This window comes from Perca flavescens, chromosome 6, assembly GCF_004354835.1.
Source record: "Perca flavescens isolate YP-PL-M2 chromosome 6, PFLA_1.0, whole genome shotgun sequence".
In the NCBI taxonomy this organism is placed as follows: Eukaryota; Metazoa; Chordata; class Actinopteri; order Perciformes; family Percidae; genus Perca; species Perca flavescens.
Window position 1 is genome coordinate 8,428,257 of NC_041336.1, and position 20,934 is coordinate 8,449,190.

Consider the following 20,934-nt stretch of genomic DNA (forward strand, 5'->3'; position numbering starts at 1 on the left):
TTCTAATAATTAAACAAATAATGAATGTATAAGGAAATTCATATTTTCCCTTTTAATTAGTATCATATGTTCTAGTTTTTTTTTCCAGAAAACGTCTTAGGAAATTATGCCCATATAAAAATGAAGTGTTTACTTCAATCAGGGGGTGAAAGTGTACACAGGCCACAGGTGCATTTTGGTCACACCTGTAACTGGCAGGTTAGTGTTTTTTTAAACTATACCAATCACTGTAACAAGTAGATATGTGTGTCATGACCTTATTACAACCAAATGAAAACATGACAGTTTTTTAGTGGCTGTACATACCGTTTTATATAAATAAAGACCATCATACAGTAAGACAAATGCAGTCAGTTACATACAGAACATAGAACCAAAACTCTTTTAGACAATGTTGTGTAATGTCTACTGAATCACTACATGTGCCTAGTTTAAACAAAATAAAATACAACCTCTTGATTATGTCTACTCTCAGTGAATTAAATGAAGCATCCATATAAGTAGTTTTTGTTTCTGTGGAAGCTCCGGCCAATGAGAAATGGCTTACGTTATTTTTTCTAAAACAAAGTTTTTGTCCATATAGATTTGAACAAACATGATTCCTGTTGCAGTGACTTCATGAATGTAAAGTAGACCTGTAAAATAATACAGCAAATAGCAAATAAAATCAAAAATAAACTAATTGTCATGGCCGTCAATACCTGTAGTACAATTTTAAAGTTCTCTGTTTCTCTGTGCATGCACTGTTTGTGCGTAGAGGCCATCGTACTTCCTTTTCTTTAAAACAGTCGACATAAGGAAGGCATTTTGTGAAACCTGTTGTGAAACGTATTCAGGGTGTTAAAAGTACTTTCCCAATTTCTATACAAGGCAAATCCTTCAAAGCATGAAATCAATGAAACAGCATGCAAGCAGGTTTAATCCATTTCATATATTTTTAAGTCAACTTAAATGCAGTGACTTTGAAAGCATCTTTTATAAGCAGTCAAGTTAACAGTATCTAAATATCAAGCATGTGTAGCCTCAAATGTTGCACAAACTTTACCTTAATAAAAGTAGACTTGTTGACTGGGAAATGTTTAACAGTTTAAGTGTTGGTCTTCAGTTGAAGTTTAGTTCTTAATTTAATCAAAATGTCACAAAAGCTTGTATCTTTCACAACCCCTTGGCATGATATGGCATTCAAAATTTCAAATGCAGATCATCAGTAACCGTATTTTGAAGACCTTAAAATGCCTGTTTTGTCTTGCCCCGGATTAAACTTCATTGATATTTTAAACATATATCACACCCTAGTTACACGTTGGAGTTGTCTTGTAATCTCACTACAACCATCTGCTCACAGAATGGAACAGGAGGCGCTGCGAATGGGCAGGTTGGCGGGCAGCTTGGCGTACTGATGTCTGAAGCTGTTTCTCTTGATGTTGAGTAAAGGACCCGGGTTCTCCAGCCCATCCGCGGGCGGCGAAGACTCCGGCACTGTGTTTGCTTGGGGCGCATCCAGCTTGGCCCCCTTGTTGTTCTTAGTCTTTTTGGCTTTCTCCTTCTCCTGGGGCTCGGTTGAAACGGCGGGGGTCTCGGTAGCGGCCTCTGGTGGGGGCAGGGTGTCCAGTGGGAGGTCGCTGGGGCTTGGCTTTCGTTCAGCTTGCTCCTCATTGCCGGGGATGTGGAGGTTGGATCCCATGCGTTTAGCATTGGTGCTTGTGGAACTAGTGCAGTTACAGATTAGTAGAGTTTCACAGTGATTCACAAAAGACATAGAAATCATTGTCTTAAGTTATTAAATCAAACATTTCTACATTTGGCCCCGGGGATGATAGTTGTAAGGACACTTGGATCTGAGATAGGGTTTGTTCCTGCCCTACAATCATGTTTTCTTCAAACAAGCAAATATATAGTGCTGCTCAAGAGTATTGGAACCCCTGCTACAGTGGACTAAAAAGAGGAATAAAAAAATCATCTTTTGGAAATGTATCTTAATGCCTTAATTGAAAAAAAATTGGAAAAATCCAACCTTTGAGAACACCAATTTTCTTTGTGAATGAATAATGTATCGTAAATAAATAAATGTTCTTCCTTAAATACAGGGGGCATAAGTATAGACACCCCTATGTTAAATTCCCATAGAGGCAAGCAGATTTTTATTTTTAAAGGCTATTTCTTATTTCATGGATCCAGGATACCATGCATCCTGATAAAGTTCCCTTTGGAATAAAGGCCTTTGGAATTAAAATAGCCCCACATCATCACATACCCTTCACCATACCTAGAGATTGGCATGGTTTTATTTCAGTTAGCCTAATAGCTGGTTTGATTTGCATTGAGAGATGATCTTATGGAAAGTACCCCATGCCAATCTCTAGGTCAACAGTAGCAGGGGTTCCAATACTCATGAGCAGCACTGTATCTGTCCTTGGACTGAGGTTATTCTTTTTGTAACAATGTGTGGCACCGTTGCACTTAGGCATAGAAATACGGAAGTTCTTTGGTTGAGACACTGTAGTGCCAAAGGAAAGGGCTGTCTGACATCAAGGTAAAGCGGTGAAAATATTCTAAATGCAGTAACCACTTTTCTCACCTGAAAACCAATGTATGTGGGTATCAAGTAGCGTTATTGATGGATTCAGGTACATATTTTGACATTTTAATGCAAAGCAAAGGTGCATAACAGCTTGTCCTCACCCAGAAAATAACCGTATAGGTTGATTGTACAAGCAGCTCCTAATGAACCATTTATGCTGTTAGGCCATGACCTCTCGTGGCTGTATAATTTATTGCGGGAGCAAACAAGGAAGTAAGGTGACAAAGTATAAGAGTGACAAATTCCGTGTAAGGAAGTAGGTTGGGATGGTGGATTGGTCAAACAAACACAGGACTTTCAGTCATGAGACAAAAATCAATGATTAATTAACCGACTTTTACTTTTACCTTAGTCTGTGACGCTGTTACGTCCTCATTTTAGTAGTTTTATGTGACTCATTTTGAGCCAATCTCTGATGATTTCGTAAACCTAAGTTTTTTTGTTGATTAAACTTAAAGCTGTAATAAGGAACTAGTTAACTACGTGTTAAAAACAGTGTCGGATACATTAAATATAACTTTTCATGACTACAAACTGGCATCATGGCCACTGACTATAAAATAAAGAAGTAGCTCATACAACCCCACTTTAAAAGATCTGAACTAGGCTATCCCTTTAGTGGCAGAATCTTTTCTTGTTTTCTGAAAAAGAAGTCCGAAAGGCTTGACATCAGACTCAACTCTTTTTAGTGCCGTTTTGTCTCACCCCATTTTTGTTGTTGTGTTGCTTCAGTAACCCAACGGTTGCACGGCCCCATCTGAGTGAACATTTCATTTTTGCTGGTCAGCATGATTCCTTCAAATAAACGGAAGCACCTAGTACAGCCTCTCAGTTTGCTTGCTGTCTGGTGCTGCAGGGGGTAATGAGCACAGCTCTGACTGAATCAACAGGGGGCATCCTGAGTCCACACTGTGTACAGAAGGAAAGGGGTTCTTTGGCGCTGACTGCTCTCCTTTTGTCTACTCACCCATTAGAGCTCTTTTCGTCCGAGTCTTTCGGTTCGCTGCTATAGCGCAGCTCTGCCGGGGTCTTGAACGATAGATCTCTCTTTCCTTTCAGCCAGTAGGTCTTCATGTAGCCTTTACCCTGGGAGATGTTAGGAAGATAGTGTGTTGATCAGAAATATATGTTGGAAAGAACATTTCATTTAAAATGCAGCAATATTAAAACACTTCACTGTCAGGTCACAAATATCTCAGACATGGCTCAAGAGAGTACTTTCAGATTAATACACCTCATTTTGGAGTAAAGTGCTTGAAGTATTACAGCTACAAAACATGTATGTAATGTCATGTAATGTATTAATAATAAGGTCCATCTCAATTAGTGGATGATGGATAAGAGAGCCATAATTTGCAGAAAGAAATGATTAGCAAAAGGTGTGTCCCTGATTTAATATATTAACCACTCACCTTCACAAAGATTTTGCCCCTCTCCTCAATGATAAAGGGCTCATGTTCCAGGTGGTCTTTGGTGGTCTGACTGATGTGTATCTGCATGCCCTGCTCAGACAGAAGCACATATAGACAGCTCCTGCTAAAGCTGAGTATTGAAATTCAAGATCCATTTGTACCGAAACCTTTTTTTAAAGGGACGTGAAAACATTTAGCTTACTGAAATCTGAAATGAGAGTCCATTCAGGCTTTACTTCCTTTGTGGGAGTGCACAGTATAGTGAAATTAAGCCTGCACAAACTGCCTCTCTTTTAATTTCTTTTCATCATAGAACAGATTCCCAACAAAACATGACATTAACTTAAATTACTGTAAGTAATGGAAATCAAATGAAGCGGTTTGCCTGTTGCATTAACTAAAAAGCAGCATTCACAAAAGTGTCATTAAACGGAAAATGGGTTTCTGTACTAATCTACATGAATTTGACTGAGGGGAATCATAAATTTTGTTGCAGTTATTTATACTATTGCCGTGGGTTATTTAGCACATTAAGCTGGGCGATGGGTTGTAAAATATGCTAGTGCGGTCACCACTCCATTGCTCTCCATCCTTGAGGCTGTGTTCACAGTGTCGCCAAACATGCAGTAGCGAGGCATCTTCAGGCCCACCACGCCAGCCACCACCATACCTGAGTGAATACCTGAGAGAGAGAGAGAGAGAGAGAGAGAGAGAGAGAGAGAGAGTGCGAGTTCATAGATCCAAACATGAGCTGATATGTTCATAAACTGCCCGAATGCTGAGTCAGCTGTTACTGTCCTATAACATGATGATCCTATATTTTGTGCAGGAGTGGTAGGTTTGTTGATTTATACTAATAACTCAACCACTGCTTTCCAGCCCTGACTGGAAAGATGTTTTGTTCTGCCTTTGGAAAAAGCAATGTTTTCTTCAGGAGTTAAGTATCAAGATTGGCGACCTGTCAAGGGACAGACCTCTAGCACAATGCGTGCTGGGACAGGCTCCAGCCCCCAATACGCTGATCAGAACATATGGTTTACAGCTCCCCACTTTGTGTTTCGATCAGATCTCCACTCTGAGTATTTGGATTACCTTGGCTTTAGTGTGGCGTCATAACTTATTTTAATCAGTTACACACCATAAGATCATAGTATATGCTATTGGTTTTGCAAATTGCTAGTAGTAGTTAATGCTTCTTTAATTTAAAATATTTAGTCATAATTTATGCACCTCAATTCCAGCAGCCTGATGGCCTCAAGTCCTTAGGTAAAATGATTTAACAAAATCTTAAACACAGTTAAGGATATATAAATGATAAAAACATGACTCATATTGGAAAGTATGTGGTTGGGGTGGCCGTCAGAACAGTGACCCCTTGTGACTGTGAGGAAAATGTGTCTTAAACTGTGGACTTTACCTGTTTACTTTACTTGGGTCCTCTGGTTGAGGAAAAATCTTTGACCCAAGATCTCAAGATTATATTTTTGGGGCTATTTTGGTTAGTGGCTAAAAAGCCGAACCTGGACATGGTCTGAAGTACAAGGTTCAAGACAAGTCAGTCAGTGATGGGTGTCTGACCCCTGGGCCGTGACGTCCTGATGCCAAAACCTAAAATAATCTGGTGTGTGTTATCATGGCCAAGCCACTAAAGATCCAGACAAGTGTACTGCTCACCAACTCTAATCTGGATGTTATCTCCAGTGGAGGGGTCTTTGAGGTGGTCGATGGAGCTCAGCATGTCCAGTGCCATGTCGCAGATATGGTGCGCATGAAAGGTGGTCTTGTTGGGCACGCCCGCCACCACCATGTAGGCATCACGAATTGTCTCCACCTGGACAGAAAGGAGTGGCAATTTCCACATTGTGATAAGAAACTGAATAGATATTTGTGAATTGTTTTAATTGGACTGTCACTTAATAACAAAGAATTACTAATCTGTAACTGACAAATAATAAGTCAGTAATAATAGTAGACAGGAATTCAACTTTGTCTCTCAATGTATTTTACAGAGGTGTGTGCACCTGACTTAAACACACCTGAATATTTTGTGTTTGTATAACGGTTAAAATCTGTGCTGTTATTCAAAAATAGTACATTTGTACTTTACAGTTAGATTGAGACAAGGTTTCACTTTGCTTTTAGTAAAGTTTGCATGCCCCACGGTGTTCCAAACACTGTTTCAGAAGTTTTCCCACCTTGATAAAAAAAAAAATACGAAGATTCTGATGAAATGTTATACTCCTGGAGGAAAATAGTCAAATGTAAAGAAAATCATCAGCTTTTATTTCACATTCGGGGAAAAGAAAAACCTTAGTAGGCAACAAAACTGATTAACACTCGTCGAAGATACAAGTAATACACAAAACCGTTGCAAGCAACTGAATCATATGCAGACACTTTAGGTTGTGCTGCTTTCACTGACCTTGTAGACGTTGTGCTTCTCGCTGAGAGTGTCGAAGACGATGTAGATCTCATTGAGCATGTCCACCACCTGCATGGGTGTGATGTGGATGCAGATCTCGTTAAACTTGACCACGTCGCTGAACAGGATGGTCACATCTGGGAAGACCTGGGATACAAACAAACATACATTTTGATAATCTCACTCTGTGAGCAAACACCAGTCTACTCACCAGGGGCCTGTTTCACAAAAGCAGAATACAGTATATAAATCCAGGATAACTGATAAAGCGAGGCTTGACCTAGTCTAATCTGTGCATCCTGGCTTGGTGCGTTTCACAAAGGCCAAGCCAGGCTGAGGTGGAGTGACTATGTCGAGCCAGGCTGAACTAATTCAGATAGATGCGCGTCCACGGCTTTCCTCAAAAGACCGCGAGGTCGATCACAGATTTACTGATGCCAAAATGGAGAATACGCATTGTACATAGGCTACTTTATACAGAGTGAGCAGCAGCTTCTTGTGGAAGTATGATGATGTGAAACACATTTTTTGTATAAAAAGAAAAGAAACACGGCCGCTGTAATAAAACAGCAAGAGAAAGCGAGGCAGACGATCACGGACCGACTGAATGTCTCTCTCATGGGCTAAAATATTAATTTCCTAAGTCATATTAACTTCCACTGCTGGCTTTTAATGCAAAGTGTACAACTGTTTGTTTTTGCAAATGACAGTGACTCATTGAATGGTTTCAATTAAGAGCAGTAGTTAATGTATATGTATATGTAAATGTATATTTTTAGATATATCATTCAGTCTGTCCGCTATTATCTGCCACACTTTTTCGCGCTGTTACATTTTTTTTTATAGAGGACGAGTTTCCTTCTCTACATATTATATGCCTTGCTCCCTGTATATATGGACATATAAATAAAGACACTTAAGAAATTGGACTCTAAAATCTAGAAACTATAAAGATAATAAAGTGATAAATTCCATGCACACTGTAAACATGAATGGAACAGAGTATATTCATCAGTTATTCCCCCCAGCAAAATATAAGGTCAAAAACCATTGGGGTGTCCTCTCCCTGTTGTCATGAATGTCCAGTAGCCTACATCACTAAATGGTTATTGGTCCAGTAAACTGGGACTATAATTTGGGAGGATTGTACAGTTAGGATATGTTCTTAAAATTGTACAATCCTCCCAAATTATAGTCCCACTTTACTGGACAACACAAATTGTGTGCTAAGAATGCCAAATACAATGCACATGGAAGTGGAACAAACATGATCCTTATTGTTAAAGAATTAAAAAATTAAGCAACTAAAATAATTCAAGGTGCATTGGTCAACTATAGAAATGTACAGCATTGTATGTATTGCCCTTAGTAACAGACTTCATTTAAAACACATTTGAATTTTTATTAATTTCATACAGAAATATAACAGTAACAATGATTGTCACATGAATAATTATTAAAAAAAATAATGGTCACTCACAACTTTAAATAATGAAATGAACAGCAATATGCACCTGTTGTATTTTAATCCAGGCTGATAACAAAAGGGTAAAACCACTGCTGGGTGATCAGAAAAGGCTCCAGGATTAAATAAATCCTGGCTGTTAGCCTGGTTAGGAGCAGGCTAGCTGTACAGAATAAATCTCCATGGTGATTTATGGGCCTTTGCTTTCGTGAAACAGAGTCAAGGCTAAATTCATCCAGGATAACTGGGAAATCCTGGCTTAATCCCTTATCTTGGTTTTGTGAAACAGGCCCCTGGTGGCAGAATGAGATGCTTGTGTTTAGCACAGTCACAGGGAACTTAAGTCATCAATTAGATCAGTGGTTCCCAACCTTTTTGGCCAACTACCTATTAATTTGAACCATTTAGTCGTATACTTTTAGCTATTTCAACCATTTAGTCATTACTTTTAGCTAGGGCTGAACGATTTTGGGAAAAAATCTAATTACGATTTTCCTGCCAGATATTGAGATTCGATTTGCGAATTTTTGATTTATTTTTTGCTACATATTGCACCTGCTACGATCATTTTAAATAAAGTAATAACACGTGAATGGAAGATCCACTGAAAATAGGCCATTTCTGTAAACAATCTGTGACATGTATCATTATTCCAGCATTTATCTTAATGAAAAAACTGTAAATATGATAATAAAAAGATGAATAAAAAATGTTAAATCAAATGATACACCAAACATTCAACTAAATATGTCACATTTGATTAATCGCGGTCTTCACGATTAGTTAATTGCATTCTTTCAAATCGGGATTTTGATTTGAAAACGATTAATCGTTCAGACCTACTTTTAGCTAACTATTTCAACAGTTTATCCATTACTTTTAACTTACAATTACAACTGTTTAGTCATTACTTTTAGTTATTAATTTCAACCATTTGTTCACTACTTTCCGCTAAATATTTCAACCCTTTATCCTTTACTTTAAACTAACAATTACAACTGTTTAGTCATTACTTTTAGCTATTAATTTCAACCATTTATATATTAATTTGAGCTATTTCAGCCATTTAGTCTTTAAGCTACATCTTTAAACTGTGCTAGCTTGCTAACTAGTTTTTTAAGCACTCTTGCTTAACTGCAACATGTAGTGTTCAGTTGTTTCAGCTGATATATTCTTTTAATCAAACCATAATTTAATTTCTTGTTTACTTAGTTGAGCTACTCTAAAATCTGTCCACGTAACCCCTAGCGACAGCAGGAGTACCCCCTGGGGTACATGTACCCACTGGTTTGTTTGTTATTGTTGTATTTTAGTGTGGATGGACATTCATTCTTGATTAGTTTGTGGTAATGTCACATGTTTTATAATTGGTAATTTATTTTTTGTGTTATACAACTGCTGCCATTTGCAAGACAATTGCTGCTATTTGTTCTGCTGAACATTTGCACAATAATCAGTCTGCTGCTTTTATCTACCAACTGTTGCATGTCGTCGTTGTATTTGGTGTCTGTTTAAAGACATGCCTGTTACAAACATACATGTTGGGTTATATGTTTTATCTGTTTTTATATTTCACAATGGGATTAGGATAAAAGCAGTTTGGTACTGCTGTGTGTATGGTCTAAAATGTCAATAAAATGGACCTTTACCTTAACGTCTGCCTTTAACATCTTTAGACCATGTTAGAAATAATTCTCCCTTTTTTTCCTCACTCCTCTTGAACAGCTGCTGCAATTGAAGCCAAACATTGTTCTTCCGTTGGTTGCAAACTTATTTTGCTTGTGACAAAATGGTAGTTCCATTTCACGAGGAGTTCACTTCCGAGCTAAGAGCACTGTTGCATGGCTGAACCCCTGGCCTCCATGTGCAGTGGGTCAACAGAAAAAAAAAAAGTACTTGAAATGCCAAACGTGTGCTTCCTTTTGGTAAAGTCTGTGTTATGATCACAGCAACATATTACTAGGATTGCAGCGAAACATCCATGGCCTCAGTGTTGGAGCCAAAATTAGGATTTTATTTTGATGAATTGTGCATAAATATGTTGATATTGAAAGTGAACTAGACTGATTATAAACTTATAAACTAACATCTACGTTTTGTTTTTTTTATATTATTTTTTGCTTTGCTTTCAATCATTGTACCCCATCTGGTAAGGACAGGTTATTATTTGCTTGTGGAAAAGAAGAAAGCGTATCAATATGAAGTTTGAATGATAATGGAAAATAAATGTGACAAACATAAAGAGATCAGTGGATTCTGCGTCTTGTTATAGCGCGTCGACCAATGCGCATTCCAAAAGGACAAGAAAGGATCAAATACGTTGCCTGAAAGTTGCTCCTTTACTCAGTTTAGTAGTTATTGTTGTGCATATTAGCGGTGATATTTGTTTTTGTTTTTTAATACCAATATCTAAGCAGCACTGCCTTGTACCTGGCATGTCTCCAGAGCAGTGATCCCTTTCCTGAGACGGTCGGCCACAGCTTTAGGGATCATGGCGTACAGCAAAGAATCTCCTCTCTTCTTCTCTTCGTCCAGCTTTTTGATGATTTCCTGCAGCTGGGCATATTTTTGTTGCTCCTAGAGGATGAGAAATGGGACAAAAGAGTCTACAGTTACAGTGTCACCTCTCTGAAAGCTCAAAAATCCCTCTTTGCCTTCTCTAATCCTCCTAATCTCTCCTGCATGACTGAAGTGAATTTAATAGTTGAAATCAATGCGGGAGCAGGGGTTTCACCTGGGCTCACCTGGTCAGGCTGCTTCATGGAGATCGCTAGTAGTTCTTACATTTTGTGCACTCAGCGTATCATATATTATGACTTCTGCTTTGAAGTGTTATTTCAGAAAAAAGGAACCACCTCAAACTGCCCACCCTGGTCTGTGATTTTGTACAATTGAGTTCCCCGGTTGAAACCTGCTTTGTCAGTATGACGCTCTCTCCCTGCAGACTCGGGATTCAGCGGTTTTTCATCACCTGGTCGAGGGCCAGCTGCAGCTCAGCCGATTGTTGTGTCCCGGCCAAAATCAGCTCTCTGCTGGAGTCATGCAGGTTCAGATCGTTCACGTACACACCCATCTTTATCATGTCCTCCACTGTCTCTATACTGCAAGAATAAGGAGGAGAAATGAAGATACAAACTGTAAAAAGAAAAGGGACAGCAAGAAAATGCTAATTAATTCACTGAACTGGCATAGATAAATCCAATCTCTAAAATTAGATATGATTTTGGGGGGGAATGCAACACTAATTTCAGTAAAAACTAATATTGAATAAAGATGCTGGCAACACAACACACATAAATATTCTTTTCTGCAATGGGTTATGAAGTTTAAAAAAAAAAAAACGCCCTGGGTTTCCAATACTACATTCAGATAGGTTAACACACTGATCTACTGTACCTGGGCACTGTGCAACTGTATTTTAATTATCTTTAATTCTCAAATTAAGGCCAATATATAAAAAAATGTCAAATAGTTGTGGGTTTCTTTCTGTACAAAACAACTAAAGGCTTGTCATAAATATATAGGCTGGGAAAAAAAAAAATACCTGTACTCTAATGGCTCACACTATGAATTCAGCCAGTCTATATCCACAGCATTGATGTCATCAGTACAACCATGTACGGCCGTCATGCCATACACACTACTCCGCAACGCTTGAGTCTTTCTCAACCGAAATATTGTTCTCACGATCTGCTTAATTCCGATTATTATACGTTACTAATATTTTCTCAATCAAGCAATTGAGCTGTTAATGAAGCCTAACGCTTGCACGACAAAAGCCTGCGAGGGAAGGAAAGAGAATAGGCCCCCTGACTTGCTGAATATGTGTGGGTGTGACAGAGAAAGTGTTGAGTTAGTGTTAACAGAAAACAGCTGAATAAAACTGGATCAGAAAACAGGAAGCACTCTTACTGAAACATCAAAATGTATTTAATAGGTAGTTTGTAGGAATCAAGTGGCCCCCTGAAGACCTCCATGTTCTAATGGCGTTTTACCCTTACATGGTACCTGCTCGACTCGCCTCGACTCGACGCACTGTGCGTCCGTTTTCCATTGCAGATTTTAGTACCGCCTCAGCGTGGCTGGTCATCATAGCGGCGCAGCAGTAAACTGCCTTGACTTAACGCGACACACACACACACACACTGCCACAGCCAGAAGACACATTTTGTTTCAAATGAAGCTGGAGGCCGCAAAAAAAAAAAAACACACAGCTGGCTAAACTATTTAAAAATGGCGGGTTTGTTCAGGACACCCCCTCTCTCGCTTTCACGTCACCTTTTGGTATCGCCCCAGCTCGCTTGGAACCTCGACTGAGGTGGTACTAAAAAAAGTACTTGTTGGCAGGTACCAGGTACCTTTTTTCATAATGGAAAACCAAAAAAGGTGAGTAGAGTAGAGAGTCGAGTCGAGCAGGTACCATGTAATGGAAAAGCGCCATAAGTCAATACCATTAAATATAGTCAGTCTGTAGGCTGTGGTCTTACATGGGTGTCCCCAAGAAGATGAGGGAGTCCCACGGGGGGACATACTTCATCTGGCCCTTCAGGTGGAGAGGCTTCTTTGGAGGCTCCCGCATGTCTTCAAAGATAGTCTCACTACACTTTCCTGAGAAGAACCACGAGGGACAGGTCAACAGGACTGTGGCAATTAAAAACATGCTGGAAAGAAACAAGATAAACTCTGACCGGTGATAGTCTGGAACGCCAGCAGTTCAATGTCTTCCCCTCCAGAGTTTGTAGAGCTGTTGTATTGGGTGAGAGAGCTGCTGTACTCTTGGTCTGTGCCCTTCATCTCCTCCACCGCCTTCGGCTCTGACGGAGGCAGAGCAGCAGAGACAGTGAGAGGTTGCATGACTCAGTGAACCTGGTTGGCAAGTGAGTTAACAAGGGTGTAAATGTGTGAAGACGGTGCGGTGAATTCCAATAATGCAGTCAGGCAATGGCTAGTTTTGCATTGCCAGACCTTCCTCCACAGCGCTGCGGAGGAGGGTCTGGCTAGTCCACGCAGCATTCCGGGATGGGAGAAAAATCTGCTCTGGTTTATTGCCATTTCTTTAAACCAATTAGCATCGGGAAGGAACTTGTGTACGTTCAAAGGTTGTTTTAGTCGTGCAACAGAAAACTCAGATTGGACAGATAGTCTAGCTAGCTGTCTGGATTTACCCTGCAGAGATCTGAGGAGCAGTTAACCATAGTCCTCATAAATCCACCGGAGTTTAAAATTCAAACACAAAGAAAGCGGAAGGTAACAGATATCAGGCTGAGAAGAGCAACATCCGGCGGAATTTCCAGCGGCATCGGAGCAATTCCGGAAATAGATATATGTCGTAGATATAGCCTAAGCAATGGCAGAATGGATATGTTCAACATGAGAACTGGGTTTTCCCCATTATTATAAAGCTTAGGCGTTTTTTAACCTTTATTTATCCAGGTAAACTGTTTGAGAACAACTTCTCATTTACAAACATGACCTGAAATATTTGCGATTAACCATATAATTGTCTTTCAGTCAAATTTAAAAATATTTATTTATTTCTTACTTTTTAAACAGATTAAAGTTTTGAATGAATCCTAGGAGATCTTTTGGTTATATGCTTATTTGATCCAGATAATGTATCGTTTTGCCCAAGGAGGCGTTTTTGAAGCGGAAAGAAATAGTCATCACTATTGTCAAAACTACATGGCAAAATAGTCATCACGGCCAATCACGACCAATAATCACTTATATGATTACAAATGAATCAATGTGAGTATCAAAACTAACTAAATAACTTAATTAATGAGTCAGATCTAATGATTGTAGTTGGTCCCCAGTGGACGTCTTTAGCAAGTTTTATCTTTAATTTTCTGCTCTAGCTTTTTCAACATTTTAGACACAGATATGGTAATAATAATGGTCCAAAATGATGTGAAATTGCCCATATTGTCATTGAAAAATGTAACATTTTATTAAGGTAGGATGCCTATACCCCCACCAAATACGCACACCTCTGTCCTTCCACAAACCTAAGGAAAACACTGTGAGAATATACTACAAATTCATCACCTTGTTGTAAGTTCTGTTGCATTCTAGATGGTTATGTTTTGGATAGTGTCCATTATGTTTCATTCTGATACATTAACATTAAGATAAACATGGTTATTGTCATTTCCTCTTGAAATAACAACACTCTTGGCAATATACAATAAATTAATCTTCCTGTTTTATTTCTCTTCACCTATTTTATGTTGACATTCACCAAGCTGCAGGCTGTTTGGTGTGCTACTGATTCGTCACACTATGTATTTAAATATAGTTTATGTGCTTGGAGGATGCAGTGCAATTGGTTTGGCTCTTCAATCCATTTAATATTTATTTCCAACTGAATATATTATAAATATTTTATTTTGCTCTGTCCAGATGTATTGATGGATATTTTGTGATCTCATCTATTGGAAATGAACCCTTTTCTTATGCATAATACATTTTAAATGATTGAAATGGAGAGACTGGTACCTCGTTCTTCTTCCCTCTTTGCTTTCTCGTTCTCTTCCTTCTCCTCTGGCTCCTCCTTGTTCAGTTTGGGGATGTTGACCTTCTGCTTGCTCTCCACCACCGCTTTAGACAGCAGTTCAAACACATTGTTCAAATGGGTGTAAATCTGATGAGAGACAGCAGAAAGATCGGTGTGGCTCAGTAAGTCAGCAAGGCAGTAATTTAAGTCACATGAGCAATTTAGTTTTGACAAATACGACAGGAAAAATGAGACGCGTCCCTGTGAACTCACATTATCCCAGCTGAACTCCAGCATGGGTCTGATCAGAGTGAACTCCTCGTTGACTTTCTTGCCCTGAAGGTCAGAGAAGACCTCTTTGAGGCCGTCACCGATGCGGTACATAGTCATGTCGCGGCGGAAGATGACGCTGAAGGGGAACATGTCAAAGAAGATACCTCGCTTCATTGGCAGCTTCTCGTAGCTCGGCGCCGTCTTCTGCTGGGGCATGCGGTGTTTGAAGGCGGCGTTATCGAAGTTCATCTTATAAACCTGGATGAGCAGTGTCAAGTTCAAGTTGATTAAACATTTGAAATTTGAAGTCAGTGTGTTTTTGTGGTGGTTTGAACAACAAAAAATACAATTTGAAATATTTTTCTCAACTGCAGTCGATAAACCAAAATCATGTATGTAATGAGTAGCTTTTCTTTCTTTTCTTTTTTTATAATTTTGAGCTTGAAATCTTTTAAAAAGCCTAAGTGTATAATGTCCAACTAATCTCTGTGAGGAAATATCCTCAAATTATTTTCTGTTCTTTCTTTCTCATCTATCTCCTCCATGCACTTGTGACATTAAAAAAAACCTTTGCGTTGGCTTGTTACAGCCAGCTTTTCTCATCACAACAAGTTACTGTAGCTGAAAGCTATTGCCAAATTTAAACTGCTGATTTTTGGCTAATCAGAGCGAAGACAAACTTGGCTTTCATACTATACACTCCGTATCATACAGTTGAATCAACACCTCTCTAAAACAGTTTCACCATTTTACTAACTTGTACTTTCATTACTTTTAGCATTTTATCAAGATGTTGTATTTTGTCACATTGCTTATTGCTGTTTTGCATGTGTCGAACTATAGGCTATAATCAGTGTTGCTTGGCTGCGTTTGGTTACTTGGTGTTGCTTACATGGTTACATGCAGGGTCCGATTTGCCAGGGTGGGATGCGTGGGGTTTAAGTTTAGGCACCAAAACGACTATTTAAGTGTAGTAAAAAGATTGTGGTTTGGATTAAAAGACTCCCAAGGAACGAACAAGCATTTCCTGGTTGAAAGTATTTTGGTTTTGCCGCAATGAGAACTCCGTTCTCCGGCTTAAAAGCGCTGTATTTTCCATTGAAAATTGATGTGCATATTTAAGTGTTTGGCATGTGTGGCTAAGTGGCACTATATCCATGGTATTGCAATGTGGATTAAATTCTTCCATGTTTTGTTTCGTAGTGCATGATAAAAAATAAATAAATCGCACCCTGGTTACATGTACTGATTGTGAATATTGTTCTAATGTTGCTGTGTTGTTGTTGTTGTTGCTGTATGGTTGTTGCTGTGTTTGTTGGGTAGTGAAGGGCTCGCTGGTTATTTCAGGAATCCACACTGACTTTCTGCTCAAGGGAAAAAAAACTCTTAAACAAAAGGGGTGACATTGATGTTAGCTGGTGCTAGACGGTAGAGATAATTGAGGTTGAACATTTCACATTTGTTTTATGAGTTTACCCAGAGTCCCATCCCAATAAAGACTTATCTCCATCCAATAAACACTTGCTGTCAGAGTGTAAATAAGAACTCCGGTGATGGAATGATTTCCATGCTGATAGAGCTGACGCGGGGTCAAGGTGAGACGCTCGGCAGCTAAACTGACACTTGACCTAAGCCCCAGTACATACCACATACGTCATTTTCTCGGTTTCCTCTTTAGACAGGATTTCCACTTCGATATCTGTGTTGTAGAATTGGCGTCCCACTTGAGAGAGCTGCCCTGCAGAAGACAATTACACACACTGGTCATTCAATCACAATGGGCTTGTGTAAGCTTATTTTCAGAGCAAACTGAGGAGTGAAATGGAGTCACTGTTTCATTTTGAATGAATGACTTAGCCTGGATTGATTGACCTTGCCTGACGGCATAGCGGAGCATCATGTATTTTACTTTTCACCACAGTTTTGTACACAAATCTCATTGCTTTCAGGTTTTCTTACTAAAAATAAAAAAAATTTGAAGGAGGAGGTACGAAATTATACTAACTTGATTTTCTTGATCTGATATTCACCAGATATTTAATACATTTAATTAAAACAATTGAAACGAATATGATCAGCTCAAAACATACAATTCATCACGCCTTCATAGTACGGCTTGTACTACAGTTTACATTTAATTTGCATTAGTACTGCAGACTATTTACGAAATCACACTCCAGAATAAATATCCCAACCTTCAGTTCACTACAGTATGAAAATAAATATGCAGACTTGGAAATGAATTTAATGTCCACACACATTGGACAAAAGTTTGCTTTTATGTTATCAAAGTGAAATTGTCTGTGGTAATGTGGTAATGCAGCTGAAAATTCGGGTAAAATGTGCAAAAAATACTGATATGGGCCTTTGTTGTGTCTGTGTTGAAAAGTAACAATGTCGTGTACAATGGACATGCTAAATAACACTCATTGTTTAGTCATTAAGCACATTCAGGTTCCTGAAGCTAGAGCCTTCCCAGCATGCAACAGGCACAAACCCACATAGACACTGGTTGGAGATCTACACTACAGAGAGGTCTTGGGGTTGGGGATCAAACCCAGTTTCCTGTCACTGTGGTAAAGTGTACACCCAGTGTTTCCCCCGCTGTTCCTGTTACCTTTGACGAACTGAGTGAAGCCCTTGCGGGTGCTGCGGTAGTGCAGCGTGAGACTCGTCTCGCACTCCTCCTCCACGCAGAAGCTCGGCGGCTGCACTTTGGGGAAGGAGAAGCGAAAGTACTCGTGCAGGTTGTCCAGCTCATTGATGAAGTCGCGCACATTTCGCCCCAAAACCTAGAACAGATGGAAAATTATTATATTTGAATTAATTGTAAATAAGAACTGTGGTTTATATATTATGAATGATATTATATATATAGAATCTATTTAAACGTCTCTTTGGTGCTAATTTAGCAGTCATTGCTCTTGTTTTTCTTCCCACAATGCAAAGATACTGATACTGTAGTGTATAAACGGCAGTGGACTTGTTTTAATTTTAAATGAATAAATGAATGAGATCTTTGTTGCCTATTAGGGAAATTCATTTTCTCATAAATTTGTTTGGAATTTATGCTTTTTTACTATTTCCTTGTGACCACCAGGGTGGAGCAGAGGAGGTGCCTTCTGGGTCTCCAGACCCAAATGTTTTCTTTAAAAGCCCCAAACTTATAGGGTTTTAAAAAAAGTCTCTTTGACTGGACCAGAAAATCAATGGAGAAAAATTTCTATTACTAGAGAAATCATGGGGAAATGGGGGAAAAGAATAGGGAGCATGCCCCCTGACATCCTCTAGTTTTGGCTGAGCCCATAATGTGTACAACATCTGGCTCCACCCCTGTTAAGCGCTCATGCTAACTACACAATTCTCAAAATTTAAGGTTCACGAGGCTGCTTCCAAATACAGGCTTATTCCATTGATTCGGAAATATGAAACCTAGCGCATCACCTGCTAAGTGTCAGAGACCAGAAGAGCAGGGTATGTTTGGTATATTTAGTCACTAATGTATTATCAGTCAGTGATATTGGAGCGTAGGAGGACATGATGCATTTTGGGGGGTGGGGGGGTGTCACTATATCACCTTTAGGATCCTCTCATATCCGTAGTTTCCAATCCTCTTGACCATGTAGACCCCGAAGGCGTACATCAGCTCATCATGGGTCTTTCCCAGAACCTCGCCTGCTGCCTTTGCCAACCGCAGAATCAGATTGTCACTGTCAAGTCAAAGGAAAGTAATGAATTCATTTCTGTTTTGAGCTGTTTGTCCCAAAGGGATTTTATGAGAAAGTAGCTTTTCAGTAAGAAAAAAAGGAAAGACAGCTTCATTTATATAGCACATTTCAGCAAGAAAGCTATTCAAAGTGCTTTACATAAAACATTAGTGTATAACTTTACTATAACTATATGACATGACCAAACTCTTAAAACTTGGAATCAAAATCATAGGCAGGAGAGGGCCCAACATCAGAAAGTATCTCAGTAGTCAAAACAATAATTGAACAATACGAACGTATAATTATTGCAGCACTATGCTAAATAGTCTTACACTGTACAGCTGTTTATGACATTGTGTCCACCGTGTTAAAGTGCATCGTCATAGCCTATTTGTGAAAAAAACACATTGACGATAGGCTTACTGGCCTATAGACAAATCACTAAGGTAGCCATCCACAGATACAGTTCATCCTAAGGATTCATTGTGCCACATGTATGTTTAACACTAAAACATGATTTGTAAAATCATACCAACAATTATTTTAATAGCTTAGTATTCTATACACTAAAAAGGTATGTATGAAGGCTTTAGGCCGCCCACTTTATTGTAGGCCAAGTTTAATATGCACCTTCATTTTATACAATATGAAGTAGGGGGTCACTGCTCCGTGACTCTCTTCAAATACTTTGAAGACCCCTGGTCTAAGCATTATAAAGTTGCTGTGCTATATACCTGCATGATGGTGAGTCTTTTGCCAAAAAATACAGTTTGTTGCTGTTCAAGCACTGAAAACCACAGTAGTATTCACCACAGTATGAGGGGAAACAGGATTTGCAAAAACAACAACCTACTTGTACATCTGATGTCGGACAAACTTGAGGTGGGGTATCTCTGCTCGGTTCTCGATCAATCTCCACACATCTTCTCCGTACGATTCGTTTATGTAATCGTTCACTGCTTCTAAGTACAGGCCGTACATCTTAAGAGGGTTGGAGACCTCCAGGTTGATACCGAAGTTAACTGCTTAGCTAAGCAGAAATGACATGCAGGATCCTAAATACAGGTTGGACTCTTCTTTGTGCGGGTCAGCAATTTAAAATATCACTGTGGATAAAAAAAAAATCTTTGGAGGACAGACCTCTGGCACTCGTTACATTAAAATAGGACATTTTGCTTAATTGTAAAGATTTATTTCAGTGCAAAAAGATAATGTTAAGGCATAATGTTCTATCCACCTGCAGGCATAGAAGGAAAGAAGGAAATATGCTCTGTGTCACACAACTTCATGAAACCTAAGGTAACCTTCTCAGCAGCTACATCTAAGAAAAGGGCAAGATTCTCAATAAGAGAAGTAGAGCTGCAAAGATTAACCAATTAGTTAACTATTAAATTAATCACCAACTATTTTGATAATCGATTTATCGGTTTGGGTCAATTTCTTCCAATAAAAGTAAAAATTCTCTGGTTCCAGCTTCTAAAATGTGAATATTTTCTCGTTGCTTCACTCCTCTGTGACAGCAAACTGAATATCTTTGAGTTATGGCCAAAAAAACGACATTTGAGGATGTTATCTTGGGCTTTGGGAAACACTGATTGGCATTTTTCACCATTTTCTGACATATTATAGACCAAACAACTAATCGATTAATCGAGAAAATAATAGATGACAATAATCGTTAGTTGCAGCAGTAAAGGGAAGTATTTTAGCTGTGACTCTTCCTGTGTCTGACGCTGCTTTGTTCTACACTCGCTGTAAAATGTCACCACTGGTGCAAATACAAGAAAACATCACAGGGAAATCGAGCAGCCTGTGATGCTCCCATCCCATCCGTTAGCGACAGTAAAACACATAAAATGAAACAAAAAGGTTAATAAATAAAAGCCATGTGAAGGGGAAAAGAGAAGTCTCTTTACCTGCAGTCCCTCAGTGCTGTGGTATCCTGTTCTCCAACTGTGGCAACCAGCAGCCACAGCATCGCTCCCTGCTGAGAGTTTCCACCTGCAGCTGACATGTGCGCTCTCCCCTGACACTTAGTTGTCAGGTCAATAGGTGACCTGGGCCAAAATAGCTGTAAAGAGGCATGTTTGTGGCAGGTAGCAAAAAGAAAAATGTTTAGTTTAAGACTCAGCTGCGTGAGCTGGCAAACATACTGAGTTTAATTTGTAATGCATTTGTATGGAGATGAAGTCTGTGGGTGGCTGATACTGTATATGGGAATCCCTTTAAAATAAGACCTTTAGTTTCTGTGTTATGTAAACTGGAGCGCACAATGTGAGGCTCGTTATCTGAAATTAGCCTGTACTCTTTTGCAACAACTCATTAGAGCAACCAGGTTTCTTGGCTAATTACTTCAAATTTGCATAATTACAGTCAGGTGCGCATTAATCTGACGGGCATTGTGTTGAGATTGGCATTTAAAAGGTTTTGTATTGTTTGTGAAGTGAAGCGGAAGAAATCCTTTCAAAACATTCAGGCCTCCTGTTAAGGCGGCCATTATCTGCCGCTGATCACTGAAGATTGATTTGTGACAAACATTTGTGTTTTGACCTGCATACACTACTTTTAATTTTGA

At 39.1% G+C, this 20,934-nt stretch overlaps 1 protein-coding gene across 4 annotated transcripts in view; it reads right to left on the reverse strand.

Annotated features, from left to right (window-relative positions):
* Window positions 1-304: 304 nt before the first annotated feature.
* The window catches only part of LOC114557207 (soluble guanylate cyclase 88E), a 30,696-nt gene continuing 10,066 nt past the window's right edge, over window positions 305-20,934 (reverse strand). The window contains exons 2-18 of one of the 4 annotated variants that reach the window (XM_028580573.1): window positions 20,276-20,430; window positions 19,213-19,389; window positions 18,227-18,359; window positions 17,267-17,441; window positions 16,296-16,387; window positions 14,650-14,907; window positions 14,379-14,523; window positions 12,569-12,694; window positions 12,368-12,488; window positions 10,852-10,981; window positions 10,311-10,457; window positions 6,416-6,562; window positions 5,668-5,824; window positions 4,566-4,675; window positions 3,994-4,083; window positions 3,549-3,667; window positions 305-1,709 (exon numbers count right to left, since the gene is read on the reverse strand). In XM_028580573.1, coding sequence (XP_028436374.1) covers window positions 1,340-1,709; window positions 3,549-3,667; window positions 3,994-4,083; window positions 4,566-4,675; window positions 5,668-5,824; window positions 6,416-6,562; window positions 10,311-10,457; window positions 10,852-10,981; window positions 12,368-12,488; window positions 12,569-12,694; window positions 14,379-14,523; window positions 14,650-14,907; window positions 16,296-16,387; window positions 17,267-17,441; window positions 18,227-18,359; window positions 19,213-19,340 — 2,448 coding nt within the window. In that variant the 5' untranslated portion in view covers window positions 19,341-19,389; window positions 20,276-20,430 and the 3' untranslated portion in view covers window positions 305-1,339. Of the gene's footprint in view, window positions 1,710-3,548; window positions 3,668-3,993; window positions 4,084-4,565; window positions 4,676-5,667; window positions 5,825-6,415; window positions 6,563-10,310; window positions 10,458-10,851; window positions 10,982-12,367; window positions 12,489-12,568; window positions 12,695-14,378; window positions 14,524-14,649; window positions 14,908-16,295; window positions 16,388-17,266; window positions 17,442-18,226; window positions 18,360-19,212; window positions 19,466-20,275; window positions 20,431-20,934 lie in introns of all 4 variants that reach the window. The other 3 variants (XM_028580572.1, XM_028580576.1, XM_028580574.1) reach the window with 3 other exon arrangements.